At 35.6% G+C, this 18385-nt stretch overlaps 1 protein-coding gene across 5 annotated transcripts in view; it reads right to left on the bottom strand.

Annotated features, from left to right (window-relative positions):
• The window catches only part of TNNI3K (TNNI3 interacting kinase), a 351063-nt gene that overhangs the window by 292240 nt on the left and 40438 nt on the right, over positions 1 to 18385 (bottom strand). For 4 of the 5 annotated variants that reach the window (XM_061411584.1, XM_061411580.1, XM_061411579.1 and 1 more), the window contains exon 5: positions 16042 to 16152. The exons of the other annotated variant lie outside the window; for it this stretch is intronic. In XM_061411584.1, the coding sequence (XP_061267568.1) occupies positions 16042 to 16152 (111 nt within the window). The remainder of the gene's footprint in view (positions 1 to 16041; positions 16153 to 18385) is intronic. 5 annotated transcript variants of the gene reach the window in all.

Below are 18385 nucleotides of genomic sequence, written 5' to 3' on the forward strand. Positions count from 1 at the left end.
AGAACACAATTCACATGTTGGATTTGAGAAAACATTATTGATTACAATGGAGATTAAGTAAAGTTCAGCCAAGTCATAGAAAGAGACATGCAGATCTAACTGTGAGCACTCCCTTTTGGGTATGCTGATTTCATTTTGTTGAGTAGAATTAAATTTAAACTCTATAATTTTTTTTTAAGGACAAGCTTAATCATTAGATTAAGTTTAAATTCCTCACTCATTTGTTAAATAGGTTAAAAGATATATTGAATGGACAGATAAAAAATTTTAAATATGAAACTTGATCATTAGTTTGTCTGCATAGTCTGTATACTTCATTTTACAGAATTTATAAAAGTAATTTGTATGAAACTATTCAGAAAAATTGTTTGTGACTTTGTAAGCTATTTTTCTTATGGAAGGTATCATTAGAATCTCTTCTGCGTGATGTTCAAGCTGGTTTTAGAAAAGGCAGAGGAACCAGAGATCAAATTGCCAACATCCGCTGGATCATGGAAAAAGCAAGAGAGTTCCAGAAAAGCATCTATTTCTGCTTTATTGACTATGCCAAAGCCTTTGACTGTGTGGATCACAATAAACTGTGGAAAATTCTGAAAGACATGGGAATACCAGACCACCTGATCTGCCTCTTGAGAAATTTGTATGCAGGTCAGGAAGCAACAGTTAGAACTGGACATGGAACAACAGACTGGTTCCAAATAGGAGAAGGTATACGTCAAGGCTGTATAATGTCACCCTGTTTATTTAACTTATATGCAGAGTACATCATGAGAAACGCTGGACTGGAAGAAACACAAGCTGGAATCAAGATTGCCGGGAGAAATATCAATCACCTCAGATATGCAGATGACACCACCCTTATGGCAGAAAGTGAAGAGGAACTCAAAAGCCTCTTGATGAAAGTGAAAGAGGAGAGTGAAAAAGTTGCCTTAAAGCTCAACATTCAGAAAACGAAGATCATGGCATCCGGTCCCATCACTTCATGGGATATAGATGGGGAAAGAGTGGAAACAGTGTCAGACTTTATTTTTGGGGGCTCCAAAATCACTGCAGATGGTGATTGCAGCCATGAAATTAAAAGACGCTTACTCCTTGGAAGGAAAGTTATGACCAACCTAGATAGCATATTCAAAAGCAGAGACATTACTTTGCCAACGAAGATTCATCTAGTCAAGGCTATGGTTTTTCCCGTGGTCATGTATGGATGTGAGAGTTGGACTGTGAAGAAAGCTTGAGCGCCGAAGAATTGATGCTTTTGAACTGTGGTGTTGGAGAAGACTTTTGAGAGTTCCTTGGACTGCAAGGAGATCCAACCAGTCCATTCTGAAGGAGATCAGCCCTGGGATTTCTTTGGAAGGAATGATGCTAAAGCTGAAACTCCAGTACTTTGGCCACCTCATGCGAAGAGTTGACTTATTGGAAAAGACTCTGATGCTGGGAGGGATTGGGGGCAAGAGGAGAAGGGGATGACAGAGGATGAGATGGCTGGATGGCATCACTGACTCGATGGACCTGAGTCTGAGTGAACTCCGGGAGTTGGTGATGGACAGGGAGGCCTGGCGTGCTGCGATTCATGGGGTCGCAAAGAGTCGGAACGACTGAGCGACTGATCTGATCTGATCTGATCTGCATGGGGAACACGTGTATACCTGTGGCAGATTCATGTTGATATATGGCAAAACCAATACAATATTGTAAAGTTAAAAAATAAAATTAAATTAAAAAAAAAGAAAGTAGAAAAAATTTTACTCATTTTGCATAATTTTTAAAACAACACTTGAATAATCATTAATATAGTCATTTGACAAACATTTATTTAAGGTATATACTATATGCAAAATCACAAACTTTTACCTGTGAAGGCTGTAAAGATTTTAACATGCATTTTGATGTACAAGAAAAATACATAATAAAGCAATCAAATAAAACCATGTTTATCAAACAGGCAGTACTAAATGCTACAAAAAAGTATAAAGTGCTGTGTTGTTGAGAGCGTGGAACCATCTCAAGTTGGAGGGATCCAGGAGTTTAACGAAGGTGGGATTTTAGCTGATCTTTGAATGTGGGTGGAATAGGCAAACTGTAAAGAGGCTGTGATGTAATAAAAATCATAGGAAACATAAAAGGGGGCATTTAACTTAATTTAGAGCATGGGTTGCAAAATTAAGAAAATGAGGATCCATGACTGAAAAGGTAGCTGAGCTGGGTCATTACCACTCTAATCCCTTTCAGGGTGTATCTTGTGTCACCAAGGTTCTTGGTCAGAGGAATGACTTTATCAAAGTCATGCTTTAGAGAACCCAGTACATCTTTAGGAATTCTTAGGATAAAGTGAACTGTAAAAGATTGGAGGACAGCCTTATAAGTCAGAGTACTACCACAAGAAGTCCAGGAGAATGATGACAGTACAAATGAAGAGAAGACTGAAGCAACATATTGACTACTAGGAATATTCTAGACAGTTCCAGACAAATGATGTACATCCATTGCCCTTTGTCTTAATTTATTTGGAATTTACTCCAAGTTTCCCAGTCAATGTATACCTTTGCAGGAGGGAATTATGAGAATGATTCTTCTACTCCTGGCAGGACATGTTCAGGTGTGGAGCTTTGTAATAATTATGGGGCAGCTCAGCCCAGAGATTTGGGAGTTAGTTAGTAGCCTGCTCCAGGCACAGAAACAGGGAAATGGGCAGAAAGGTTAAAGTTGCTTCAAGGGGTTCCACTTGAATTGCTTCTCAGGGTAACTACTGAAGGCTTTATGTACCTTTCTGAATTGATCTATGCTTTATAATAGCTATTCTGGTCTGATAGTTGTGCAAGAATACATGATAAGAAGTAGAGGTGCTGAGTGCCTTTAAAGGGCATCTCAGAAAAGAGATGAGAGAGGGAAATTGTTAGAACCAGTCATGGGGTTTTTAGTCTCTTACTTCCACTTAATCTCAACAAATTTCTAAAGGTTTTTTTGAGAGCCACCAAAGGAAGTCATCCAGAGAAGGCAATGGCACCCCACTCCAGTACTCCAGCCTGGAAAATCCCATGGAAGGAGGAGTCTGGTAGGCTGCAATCCATGGGATCACTAAGGGTCAGACACGACTGAGCGACTTCACTTTGTTTTTTTTTTTTTTTTAAATTTTACTTTATTTTTAAACTTTACATAATTGTATTAGTTTTGCCAAACATCAAAATGAATCCATCACAGGTATACATGTGCTCCCCATCCTGAACCCTCCTTCCTCCTCCCTCCCCATAGCATCCCTCTGGGTCGTCCCAGTGCACCAGCCCCAAGCATCCAGTATCGTGCATCGAACCCGGACTGGCATCTCGTTTCATACATGATATTTTACATGTTTCAATGCCATTCACTTTGAATTTTCACTTCCATGCATTGGAGAAGGAAATGGCAACCCACTCCAGTGTTCTTGCCTGGAGAATCCCAGGGATGGAGGAGCCTGGTGGGCTGCTATCTATGGGGTCGCACAGAGTCGGACACAACTGAAGTGACTTAGCAGCAGCAGCAGCAAAGGAAGTCATCAAGGAAAATAACACACAATATTCAGAGAAGATAAAATACTTAAAGGGCTCTACTCCCTAAATACCATCCCAGAATGAAGTATCACCGAAAGTTAGTTAGCACCCACAGTCTACTTTACTAGTATGTATTTACTGTTGGATTTGAAGGTCAGGTAGAAAATATTGGTCTTCCAATGTATCTGTAATTGAGGAGATAATAATGTTTGGCCCTCCTGAGACACAGGATGCCTGGGGGTCTGAAACTCTGGGGATATAACTTGAGCAAGCTATAGAAACCTTGATTCAAAACTCAGCTTTCAAATACCTGCTAGGGAGTGTAGCATGGGAAAAGAAACTTACATGCAGATGTATCAAAATATACAGCTGTTTCTTAAATGCCTAACAAATAAATTTCTATAGCTGATATACTGTATAATACAATTTACATATGAATGATACATATAAATCCTTATTGCTATCTTTACATCCATCTATCTGTCTATTTTTTAAATGTGTGAAGGATCTAGGGTGTTGGAATCAATTCAGTGCATAAGCGGGTTGGCATAGAGAGGCAAATTCACAAAAACACTGAATGGTAACAATGGGATTTCTAATTCAGATTGATTTGATTAGTAATAATCTTTGAATGTAATTTCTCAAGTAATGTTTCTTTCATCATTTTCTAGGGTAGCAAGCTGATGAATAGCTCATCTAAATTTTTATTAGCCTATAAAGCTTTCCTTGCTTATGCTATTTTACCTTATCCCGAATCCCCAAATGCAATACTTAATGTTTAATAATATCCTATAGAATCAATGGCAAAGACTTAAGTGCCAGAAAGAAAAGTGATACTCAGCTAGTATCTCCTTACAACTCTCTGACACTTGATACATGCTTAAAGCATTGCTTCTGAGACCATAATATTACTGGTTATGATGCATGATCTATGATCTTGTCTCAATCTCCAGACCAAAAGCCTAGACAGTAGGAGACTGCCTTCAGGCCTTTAATAAACAGTATTCTGCAACACAGGGCACATTCAGTAATTGGAGCATAGAGTTTCTAGTTTTGGCTTCCGAGAAAACCACTTCTGAATGCCACATAAGATATAGTGTTCCTAAATCAAGTCTAGTTATTTAAGCCTGTGTGTTGAGTTTCGGGCTTAACCAATTTGACTTGAAGCTTTCTCAAACTTTGGCATCATGGAACTGCAAATGACTATGCAGACAAAGTTTAGAATTAATGGCAATGAATGGTGATAAGAATACCTATCAATCATTAATGGCATCAGTAGGATGATATTTAAGCAATAATTTATAATGATGTGCATTGAGTGGTATAGTTGACCCTTGTTTATGCTTTTTGTACCTGAATTGTGGTTAGCCCATGATGTTCACATAGGATTTATTCCTGTCTGCAAAATTTTGGGTGAAATCAGAGATAAGGTAATAGTGCTGCATACCATGAAATCACATAGTGTTATATACCAGAATTTCAGAGAAAGAGAAACAGACAGACACACATGAAGTTTGTAAACTCTTTCTACAAATCCAGCATTTATTCCAAAGCCTGACAAATATAATTGGAATGGATTGAGTGGGGCCCCTCCTGAATGCTGTCAGATTTATACGTTGAAGCCCCAAACCTCAGTCCTTCAGAATATAATTCTATTCTGAGATAGTACCTTTAAAGATATAATTAAGAATGGTGGTCCCTAATCCAATACAACTGATATCCTTATAAGAGAGGAGATTAGGACACACACATACACACACACACAAAGAGAGACACCAGGTATGTGTACACTGATTCAGCCATGTCCACATGTGCAGAAGGCCACCTGCAAGCCAAGGAGAGAAGCTTAAGAAACAAAACCTGCCTACACTTTGATCTTGAATTTTTAGCTTCCAAACTGAGAAAATAAATTGTGATTTAAGCCATATAGTCTGTGGTATTTTGTTATGGAAGACCTAGCTAACTAATATAACAATACAAAAAAGAAAACCACAGACTAACCTCACTTATGAATATCAGCAAAACAAGTTCAGTAGCAAGCTAAGAGAATAATATGTCATGACCAGTTATGTCACTGTGCAAGTTCAAAATCATTCAGCAGAAGAATGACAATTGTTCTGGGAGAATCAGCCAATGAAATTAGGAAAGAGAAAAACAAGATTTTAATAACTGAAGGAAGCAAAATTATTACCACATTTGGGGAATATAACTGTCAATCAGGGATATACAAAAGATTCACCTGAGATATCTATTAAGAACAGTAAAATAAATCAGTAAGTTCAACCGTTATAAAATAAAAAATCAATAATCAACAAGTTTCCTATAAACAAATTGTAACAAATTAAAAAATACACTGTTATTTGCATTAGTGGCAAAAAAAAAACACCTAGCAATAAATTTTAACAAAACCACAGGGAAAATATTCTACAGAAACTTTAATAAATGGAAAGAAACATATTGTTCTTAAATAGGAAGACCCAATATTATGGGATTATTAATTTTTCTTAAATTAATTTATAAATTAGGATTTATATTACAATTTAAATAATCCTAGTTAGGATACCGTCATATTTTTCCTTAGAAAAAATCAAATAACAATGAAATCAGAAACAAATAAAACATGATAGCCAAATTTCTTAGCACTTTATGTTCTAGACAGTGCCTAAAATTTAAAATATATTAGGTCACAATATAATACACACACACACACACACATACAAAGCCAATAAGGTAGGTGCATAATAATATAATCAGTTTTCTAAAATTAGAAAACTGAGACGCAGACAGTAAAAGTGTCTTTCCCAATGGTATGAAACTAGTAAGTTGTAGATATTTTCTGAGATTTAAATTCAGAGAATCTAGCTTTGGAGTTCATGCTCTTATTATTGTAAGCGAGTGCTTCTGAAGGTCATTTAAAAATGGAAGAAAAGTCAGAAAAGTTCTGTGAGAAAAAAAATAGAAGAAAAAGGTGCCAGGAGAGAGTACTTGCACTTCTAGGTATTAAAACATAACCTAAATATACACTAACTAATAAAAGAGTTGTGTTTGCTATTAGCATTGGAATACACAGATATACCCAAGTATTTAAGACGGGGGGAAAACAAAGAGAATTCAGTACACACTGATTTAGAATACCTGGATAATTTTGTGGGTAGAAAACTAAAAACTGGATTCCTATATCTTATCATATATTGAAAAACATTACAGATATAATCAGCATATGGGAGGAAAAACAATTAAAAGTACTTGAAGAAATATTTAGGACTTCCTTTTTTTATACCATGTTTAAAGGACCAAGACTTTCTAAGCAGAGACCATAAAGCAAAAGACTAAAAATCTGGTCATAAAAATTTGAAAATACACATAAAAATTCTGAAAGGGGAAACTAATAAAATAGGCTGCAACAGATATGACAAAACTTAATTCCTCAAAATACTTAATTCTTCCAAGTCAGTTAGAAAAAACTTAATACAAAATAGGCATCAATAGAATAAGGAATATAAAAATCAATATATATATCAGTTAAAAAAACCCTCAATCCCTTATACTTAACAAGATTTTATTATTTAAATTGGAAAAGATAATGGATATTGATATTTTATGCAAAGGAAAGAAGGTATTCATACTGTAAAAAGTAAATAAATCTACCTTTTGAAAGGCTTTTCGCAATAATAAAAATATAAAATTCACATTCCCTTTTGCTCAGCTATACATATAAGCCTAAATAATCATGGATGTTCAAAGCTAGATAGGTCTATTGCAGCCCTCCTACCGTAGCAGCATTCACAAGTCAATGGCATTTTCAGGGTTCATCTATGTTGTAGCACATCTCAGTACTTCATTCCTTTTTATTGATGAAGAAAATCCCATAATAGGTTACACCAAATTTTACTTATTCCACTCATCAGTTGATATACATTTGTTTCTACTTTTTGATTATCATAAATAATAATGTACAAATTTTTGTACAAATGTACAAATAATGTACAAATGTACAAATAATGTACAAATTTTTTGTACAAATGTACAAATAATGTACAAATAATAATGTACAAATTTTTGTGAGTCTTGGGTATATACCTAGAGTGGAATTGGTGGGTCCTATAAGTAACTCTGTGGTTTCACTTCTTGAAGAACTGCCAAACTATTTTCCAAAGCAGCGGCAACATTTCATATTTCCACCAACAATGTATGAGGGTTCCAGTTTATCCATATCCTCACCAGTCCGTGTTATGGTCTTTTTAAAATTATATTTATCCTGTTGGATATGATGTGGTATCTCACTGTGGTTTTGATTTGCTTTTTCTAATGACTAATGATGGACAACTTTTCATGTGCTTCTTGGCCATCTGTATATCTTCTTTGGAGAAACATCAATTTAAATCCTTAGTTAATTTTTAAACTGGGTTATTTATAATTATAGCTTCCCTGGTAGCTCAAATTATTGTGTTGTATCTCCATTATATTTTAAATTTTTTTATAGTAAATACGTCTCTTATAAGATTTATATCTCAGAAAGGAAAATAGAAGTTAACATGCACAGAGTGCCTACTATGTGTCATAGTATTAGGCATATGATATACATAGTGAATGGTTATGATCCTGGGCTCTGGAATAAGCTCTGATAATGATGCAAAAGCTACTAAAATAATTCAAGTCAGGGTTAGTAAGAAGCAAAATTCTAAAACAAATGAAGATAGTACTTCTTTGTAATTATCCATAATAGTTTCAAGCTATCCTTCTCTCACAGATATCTCCTTTAAATCTAACTTCTAATATTTTTCAGGGAAGTGCCTCTTAAGTTTGAGTATGTATATCAATCACATGGGAATCTTGTTAAAATGCTGATTTTAGGTAGGTCTAAGATTCTATTTTTTTAACTAGCTCCCTGACAATCCTACTTTGTTGGTCAGTGGATCATAGTTCAATTAGTGAAGTTTTAGGGTATGAACTGATTAGTAAGATTTTAACCACAAGAGCTAACTTCAAGCATTAGGGGATTTTGCATTGTTAGAGATGTTTTAAAATTTACAAGTGCTTCAAAATCTAAAGAATGAGCCTCTGTTAGACAGGGGAATTGATCACCTTGAACTGGGGTCTCGTCTAGTACCCATGTAAGAGGTGGTATGCCCATTCAGAAACAGGCCTTACTCAGCCCCTTTCTTTAATGGAGGTGTTCCTAGCCTGACAACTTGAGCACATGCTTTTGACTACATAATATAGTTTGAGCATCTGAAGGTTTAGTTGAAATTTTTCTTCCAGCATCAATTTATAATGAAAATAGAGGAATAGCTTAAGAGAACTGCAGTTACACTATTGGCTGAATTATATACCTTTTGATAATTTGCTAAGTAAAGGCATATATAATTATAACATGATTCTGATATAAACCAATCCTGTTGCACTAGATAAACCTTGAAAATGTTATGCTAAGTGAAAGAAGTCAATGACAAAAGATCACATCTTTTATGATTCCATTTATATGAAGTAGCCAGACTAGACAAATCTATAGAAATGGTCAGTAGATTGGTGGTTGTCTAGATGGGGGCCATGAAAGGTAGATGGGACTGATGCTACTGGATACTACATTTCCTTTCAGGGTGACAAAATTTTTCTAAAATTAGATTATAGTAATTATTATACAACTCTGTGAATTTGGTAGAAAACCACCGAATGTCCACTTTAAATAGGTGAATTGTGTGGCATATGAATTATATGTCAAGAGAACTGTTTAGAAATACAATGCAGAAATATAAGAAATTAGGAATAGAGCTTAGAAGAATGCGGTTCATATAAAAAGGGACCAGAATATCTTGATGTGCTTAGTCTTTGAGACAATTCAGAACTGAGAAAATAAGAAGTTTCCATGACATTTGAATTCTGAGCTTCTGAAGCTTAAATTCTGGTCAGGTGGACTGAGAGGTTTTGCACAGATTAGAAGAAGGGTAGTATAGCATTGTGAGTGCTGGTTCTGACACCACACAGCATGTAAACATCTACTCTACCAATCATTAGCTCTGTCACCTTGGACAAGCTACTTAACTTCTCTGCACCTCAGTTTTTTTAAATCTGGAAAAGGAAGATAAAATTTCAAATGAGGATTAAGTCACTTGCCTGATTGCAAATGAAGTTCATAAGGAATTACTGCCTAGTCATAAACTGGAGGCACATCTGATACTTTTTAGCTATAAAACTCATGAGTACAATATCTCTTAGAGAGAGAAACCATATTTTATAATTCCAAGCATTCACTTGTTTGTGCCTTTGGAAAGACAACTTCAGCCATTTTAAAGAAACAAGAGTCAGAAGATTTTTAGCAAACAAAACTCTCTCCTGAAGCATTCAGAAGATTTAGTTAAAAATGAACTGGAAAAACAACAACATTTCCTTGAAATCAGATATAAATTACAAAAGAACTGAGAAGTATTTCTGAAGCAGGGTTTTCAACAGTCCCCAAAATAGGATAAGGTAGGACAGAATAAATTCAACTATGAAAATAATATATCACCTGCACAAAGCATACATGAAACTATAGCTTTCTGTGAAGAATAAAACACTCCACAATTCCTGTACATTATACATTGCATCATCCCAGACATGCTTTTCTCATTGCGATTCAGTTTTCTAAAGCTACACATAACTGATTTTTCTCCTGATAACTGCAGAAACAACTGCATGAAACATCAAAATGTAACAGCTTTTTAAAGAGATACTTGACTAAATATAATGTGTTTTCGCTTGGGGTATGCGTGTGTGCGTGCATATGCATGTGAGGGGATGTGTATATACTGAATGCTCACATACATGCATTACATCCCCATGGGTTCTTGTGACCATTTACTAAGCATCAAATAAAGTTATACTTGAATCAATTAATATTGCTTTAATTGTACTCATAGCAATATCTGGGCCTCAGATAGTAACATATTCAGTTTCCATTTTGTTTTCTGAATACTTGTTTTGTGCCTTATGGCTGTAAGCCCTGTTTTAGTGATATATACAAGAGTCATCATCTGATACGAACAGCCAACTCATTGGAAAAGTCCCTGATTCTGAGAAAGACTGAGGACAGAAGGAGAAGAGGGCATCAGAGGATGAGATGGCTGGATGACATCACCAATGCAATGGACATGAACTTTGGCAAATTTTGGGAGATGGTGAGGAACAGGGAGGCCTGGCGTGCTACAGTCCATATGGTTGCCAAGAGTCAGACAACTGAGCGACTGAACAAGAGTCATAAGGGAGTAACTGTCTTTTTATTTACAAAATCAGGGATTTGGAGTCAGATAACCAGGCTTGAGTCTTATTCATCTCATTTATTTATTATCTGCATGATCCTGTGGAAGTCACTTAACTTCTGCAATCCTCAGTTTCCTCACTGGTAAGCTGAGTCTAAGGATAGCTACCTCAAGAGAACAAAATAACAAATATATGAGAATGATAAAACACTACCACATGCTAGCCAATAGTTCTCAATTTCCATGCTTGAGAGAGCATATGATTCGTGTACCCTCTGGACTCAAAGAGGAGAAAAGGGCTTAATGCTTGTTTATTGATTGCTGACGGGATCTTAGCCTTGTAGAAAGCAGCAGATGCATATGTACTGATGGATGGATAAATCACTCAGGGAGAAGTAGTGAGACCCAGGACAACCAATATTTGCCTGCTTTTCAAAGCACAGTAAATCTAAATCTGAGTCTCAAATTGCAGTCAGCATGTCTCAGAATCTGTAGCACATGTTCCCTGTTATTGAAGGGGACAGCTGCTTAGTCAATGTAAATTTTATTGCAAAATTGTTTAATAGAATTCACAATTATGGGAGAACCAAAACACTTGAGACAGTAATGGAGGGTCTGAATTTGATATGCGTAGACAAAGAGGGCTGTCAGACAGCATCAGTCATTGTTTCACAGAAAAAAAGGTGGGCAATAAAGGAAAGCGACTACTAATGAAAGGAAACTCCCACCCATCCACTGCCACCGTTCCTGATAACCAAGAGTAACAAAAACTAGTACCTAAAACTAATGCATATTCCACTCCTATTATATATATATTATTCTCTTACACTCAAATTTTCTCCATTATTTGATACCCAGAATACTTTATCTATTGAAACTCTCCATCCCCCTAATTACTGTGAGGTTACAACATGCTTGTTTCCCTCATACCACTCCAACCAATCCTTCTTTGCTTCCTCAAAGGCTGTTCAGTAATTCCCAAAGTCTCTGTAGATTGGCTTAGTTCTCAGCCACATTTCAGCTACTGATATGCCTGCAAATATCCCATATAATTTCTTAAAACTTACATTAAGTCCCAAATTCTTCACTGTGTACTAACTGTATATTTTTAAATTATTAACAAATTTTTCCACTTGAAAATCTGGGTATTATCAGCAAATCTACATGTCTGGAGAGAAATACTTTTTCCTCAGAATTGAATCCTCTACCCAGTTTGTCTTCATCTATTTAATCATCATATTATCACTCTGGAATCAATACAAAACACTGAGGTCAAAGAAATCCTCTTTAACACATTATATATCATGCATCCAATCATTCTCTCGCTCAGAAAGATTTAATGTCTTCTCATTTCTTATTGGAAAACAATTGTATTTGTTGTAAGTATCTTGAAGAGTGGGAATTTGTATGTTCTATTCATCTTTTTATCTACCATACCATCTGGTCTTGCGTATAGGACATCATGAACTATATTTGCTTATTGAATTAAATTAAACTCCTTGGACTCCCATTTTTAGTTTCCTTAATCTGGTCCATTCCTAACACCCACATTTACTTAAAGGGACTCTTCACAATCTGTTTCATGCTATCATTGTATTTACTCTCCCCTAAATGTACTTAACTCATTTTTCTTTCATAGTTTTAGACATAATTCCTTTTCCTTTCTCTGTCCAGTTCTATCCACTTTTCAGCCTGATTTTAAACTTCTCAGAAACCCTTCCCTAAATCTTCTAATCTACCTTGATCTCAGTTCCCAGTGAAATCCTCATACTTTTCTCTGTTCTTTGCACATATTATGCAATGATCATGTTTCTAATTATTCCTAATATCAAACTTGCTCTGATCTTTGACTCTTTCCTTTCCTATACATATGACTACACTGCTATTTTACTTTTGAATTCTTTATATAAATTTTCCATTTTCTATGTTCAGCTATAATTTAAAGTCTTTAGGGGGAGAAACTATGTCTTATTTTCTTGTATCATTTCCATATTCTAACAAAAGACTGGAAAAAGTAGAGGCTGAAAAATATTTGTTAAATGAATGAATGAATATAAAGTCAGTACTGCAATTACTAACTATGAAAGAAATAATTCAAAGAAAAAATCTGTATTTTGAACATGATACTTTCAGGTTTTTTTAAACACAATTTTCCTACAAGATCTGTAACTAAATTAGTCCAATAGATAAGAGAATAAAGATTAATGTATATACACCTTATTATGGCAGTATTCATGATTGACTATAAAAGTCATTAAATATTACACCAGAGCTAGTGAAGGACATGCACTGGAGAAGGAAATGGCAACCCACTCTAGTGTTCTTGCCTGGAGAATCCCAGGGATGGTGGGGCCTGGTGGGCTGCCGTCTATGGGGTCGCACAGAGTCGGACACGACTGAAGCGACTTAGCAGCAGCAGCAGTGAAGGAAGTTGAAAAACTTGGAGAATTGCACCATAGGAGTAGATGCCTATTTGGAATTATTTTAGTAAAATTTGACCTATGGCTGGCAGAATCAGTATAATTCTTACTTCCCTACTATGATTTAGAAAGCAAGAAAACAGTTATTTGAATAAGACACCAAACTCTTAACCATCTTGCTTTTGACCCTTTTATAATTCTATCACTCACAAATGTAATCAGTTCAGTGTTAAACAAAAAGGATTTTGTTTTGCAAAATGTTTCCTGGCATTAAAAGGTTGAATGTATTTTACTGGGACTTTATGTCTACCTCATCAATTCTTCTACCCAGATTTTTGTATATTTACCTTCCATTTAGTTCATCACTGATCTCAGTCAGTTTCTTTTTTGGATAATATTTATATTTAAGTGATTCTAATGGGATTTCTCTTCTCCTAATAAGTAATACAAATTCATTTATATTTATAATGAATATCATCAAAAAGCTTTATATTCTGGGAAATGAGATAATCTATTTTCAGGGAAATACAGTAAGGAGTGGAAATGTCAACACAAAGGAAATTATTTTACCCCCAATGAGATATGTTAATATTTATTGAATGAAGAGACCTTTGAATTGACACTGTTAAGAGGGATGACACACACCTATTTTACAGGTTTTATGTGTGATTTTACATGCAGTTCTATTTGTTCACAATTGTGCCTGTGTGTTAGTGAGGAAGGTACACCTTAAATTGCAACATGATTAAAAGAGAGAAATAGATAAAGACTTAATAATGAAGACACAAGACTGCTCATTTATTACAATGTTGCATTTACATGGGTTTCCCTTGTGGCTCAGCTGGTAAAGAGTCTGCCTGCAATGTGGGAGATCTGGGTTTGATCCCTGGGTTGAGAAGATCCCCTGGAGAAGGGAAAGGCTACTCACTCCAATATTCTGGCCTGGAGAATTCCATGGACTATATATATAGTCCATGGGTTGCAAAGGGTCAGACAGGACTGAGTCACTTTCACTTTCACTTTGGGCTTCCCTCATAGCTCAGCTGGTAAAGAATCTGTCTGCAGTGCAGGAGACCCAAGTTTGATCCCTGGGTCGAGAGGATCCCCTGAAGAAGGAAATGGCAACTTATTCCAATATTCTTGCCTGGAGAATCCCATGGACAGAGGAGCCTGGCAGTCCATTGGGTTGTAAAGAGTCAGACATGCTACATGTGGGTACCACAATTAACAGCATGTGAAAATCATGGGAGTTTGAGTAAAATGACCAGGATTCCAAACATGGACTTTTTTTTTCTCCATGGCTTTGTAATCTGTAAAGATAATTACTGTATAACAGCCTTGGTTTTATATCTATTAAATGGCAGTGATGATAAAAACTATTTCATAAGGATTTCTACAATAAATTAAATAATGAAAATTAAAGTGTTTCTCATATATAAAATAATATTTCACCAATTAAATTTTAGATAAGAGCCAGAGTCCCTTCTATGGCCTTTAAAACGCTTTGCGATCTTATTTGTAACCGTCACCTGACCTTATGTCCATTACTCTACCTCCAGCTCGTATATACTAATGACTTTGGCTTACTTGTGCCCTTCAAATACACTTAGCTATCTCTGCCTCAGGGCTTTGCAGGTACTATTACATATATTAATCATAGCTTCACTATATAGCTTGTTTAAAATGGTGCCTACTTCTTCATGCTGTTTTCATCTTACCTCATTTTATTATTTTTCTTATATTCACAACTAACATTATATAATAATTTTTTCCTTATTGCTTGTTTCGTTCTCTAAAACTAAATTCCAAAATATTTCTTGTCTTACTTGTTACAGTCACCTCAGCAACTAGAACAATATCTGGTGTACAATAGATGCTTAATAAATAAAATAATGCATGAGTGAATGAATTACTGAATAATTTTTCACTGAGTCCTTACCTTGAGTGAAGCCATCTGCAAAGTCTTTTATGTGGATCACCTAATGCTGCTAAGTCGCTTCAGTCGTGTCTGACTCTGTGCGACTCCATGGACTGCAGCCTACCAGGCTTCTCCGTCCATGGGATTCTCCAGGCAAGAACACTGGAGTGGGTTGCCATTTCCTTCTCCAGTGCGTGAAAGTGGAAAGTGAAAGTGAAGTCGCTCAGTCGTGTCTGACTCTTAGCAACCCCATGGACTGCAGCCTACCAGGCTCCTCTGTCCATGGGATTTTCCGGGCAACAGTACTGAAGTGGGGTGCCATTGCCTTCTCCCAATTTAATCACTATGATGGGCCTATCATTTCTATTTTATAATGAGGAAAACAGATGCTTGAAGGTACAGTAACTTGCTTGAGGTAAATATAGCAAGTGGTAGCAACAGTTGCCTGACTCCAATATCTATGTTTCTAATAACTGCTATATGCTGCTACTTAGTTGCTCAGTCATGTCCAATTCTTTGCTGCTCTATGGACTGTGTCCATGGAATTTTCCAGGCAAGAATACTGGAGTGGGTTGCTATTTCCTTCTTTAGGGGATATCCCTGACCCAGGAATCAAACCTGCATCTCTGATGCCTCCTGCTTGACAGGTGGATTCTTTACCACTGCGCCACCTGGGAAGTCTCTCAATGCTATATAGCCTCTATGTATCTAGCCATCTTTATATTAATTAATATTTGATTACACTGTTACAAAACAGACTGAATTTACTATCAAAAGAACATCTATACAGCTTATTTCGGTCTCCCTCAAAATGTATGGATTCATTAGCTAAAATTAAGCCAACTCCTAGAATTTCAAAAGTCAGCATTTGAAAACAGTTAAAAACAAGATTCCAAAGAGGCAGATTTGTTTTTGCAGGTGACCAAGGTGTGACTTACCTCTAGGTGACCAGCAATGGTAGCAATATGCAGGGCAGTGAGGCCACCATACCCAACCTGCTGTATATCAGCTCCACTGTGAAGCAGAGAAGTGATCAATTCTGCACTATCCTGCAAGGAAACACATCTTTAGTGTTACTTTTCTCTTAATAGCAGGTTTGAACACTGTGCAACAGGATATATTGATTCCCTGACTGTCAGCCAGTTTATGCACCCAAAGAAAACTTAAGTGTGATTTCTTCAACAGAGCACATGAAAAAGCAAAGAGCAGTTCTCAGATGTTTGAAATGTAGGAACAGATGACAGACTGTTCAGTTATAATCAATCTTCTACCACTTGACCATGAAAGACAGAAAGGACATTTACCTACAGTAAGACACTTGCAAACTCAACTCAATCTTACTTGTAGGTCACTCCAGTAAATATGCTTTTTCCAGCAACTGCACTATTGAACTGGCTGCAGTGGACCATTTCATGGTAGTTCAGTAATTGATTCTCCTCTAACACATACGTGTTATGGGTCCAATACATAATTAAAGCACAGTGTCATGGACTCTATATATAATCAATCAGTGGTGATTTTCTTATTAATAACTTGACTCACTAAAATATTTTCACTCAGTGAAAATGTTTGAAGCATTGTTTGAGCATTAAAGTTAGAGTAATTTATTTGATGACCAAATTATTTTCTTCATACTATTATTTGCATAGTACTCCTCTCCATTGTCTTTGGACAGACATGATACTTTTTAATAGTATTAATAGAAATGAACATTCATTGAATTTTTATTATGTAATTAACCTTTCATATGCACTAACATTTAAACTGGCACATGGTGAGACTTCAAAAATAGTTGTTGACAAAAAACACATTAAAAATAAAATTTATCTAAATGATCTCAAGAAAAATTACTATAAACTTCATTTTATAATTCAGAACTTTCAAAAGAATAATGTGGAGTGTCACATATTCACAGAATTCCAGATCTGGAAGGGAATGTGAAGAAAGGTCTTCATGTTTAACTCTCTCCCTCAAAGGGAGAATCCAAACCATAACTTTATAATACTTGACCATCAATGTGTCACACACCCAGTGAGAAGAAAGCCAAGTCTTCATGGGATAGGCCATTGCATTTATGCATATAATTTCAAATACTGTCAGTTAAGAAAATCCTCCCATTAGAAAACAAAGTCTGATTTCTTAATGTTGTCACACACAAGTGAAGATCTGGAAGTTGTAAAAATTGAAAAAAAAAAAAAACTTTGACAAAGTACTTCAAATAGCAAGATAAATGTTATATTTTCCAAATCTTTCACTGTTTACCTGCTCTAAAAAGAAAGTTAAATATAAAATTCATCTTCCTTTACTATTCCATTGGCTCCTTCTGCTCAAATTACAGACTTAATGTTTCTTCCACTCTAAAACAAAAACAAACCAAAAAACCCCACCATTTTTTCCACTGAAGTAAGCTAATTTTATCAATATCCTTTCTGTCTCCAAAAATTGAGTGATTTCAGAGTGTAGCCCCAAGCTATTTTCTCATTCTAACTGCCACCTTTGATTATTCTTACACAGTCCAATAACTTCATTTTCAGTCCTGACTTCTCTGCTAAGTTCAAATTCCATATATCCTGACTACCAATGCCATCTCAAATTAAAAACTCAAAAGTACTGTTGTGAAAACCGTTCATAATTTTCCAAGTGTTTTCCAACTGTCATCTCCTAGCATTCCTTATTTACATTAATGGCACTTTCTCATTCCAAAATGACTTTGAGTCCCTCCAACTGAATCAGTTTCAGAATTGTGCTGGTTTTGACTCACTAGTACCTCTCACACTTTTTCTCCTTATTTCTAACATGACTCTTCACAGAAATAAGATGAAAATAAGCTTAGAGTATTTAAGGTCAGTGCTGAATACAAGGTTAAAAAAAATAAAAGAAGGAAAGAGTATTGTGCAAGATGAGATCAAAGGCATCTGATCTTATAGGGTTTTGCAGGCCATTGTATTAGGTATTCAAATTTTTCCAAGTGTAATAGCAGTAAAATGATATGTCACTGATATAGAGAAGAACAGGAAAAGGCAGTTTCTGAGGTAGAAATAAAATGTTCTGTTTTTCAAATATTAAATTGGGATACTTACAATGCAGGGTTAAGATTGTGTTAGAATTAGCCTCCCTAGTTAGAATCCCAGATCTGCTAATGACTATATAAACTAAGGCAAGTTATATAACCCCTTTACACTCATTTCCTGCATGAATAGTCTCTGAGATAAATGGGAGAGATATCACCTCAAAACGTTTCCTTGCAGATGAACAAACATTTAAATGTAAAGAGATGAAGGT

The sequence above is a fragment of the Bos javanicus genome, chromosome 3 (assembly GCF_032452875.1).
Source record: "Bos javanicus breed banteng chromosome 3, ARS-OSU_banteng_1.0, whole genome shotgun sequence".
NCBI lineage: Eukaryota > Metazoa > Chordata > Mammalia > Artiodactyla > Bovidae > Bos > Bos javanicus.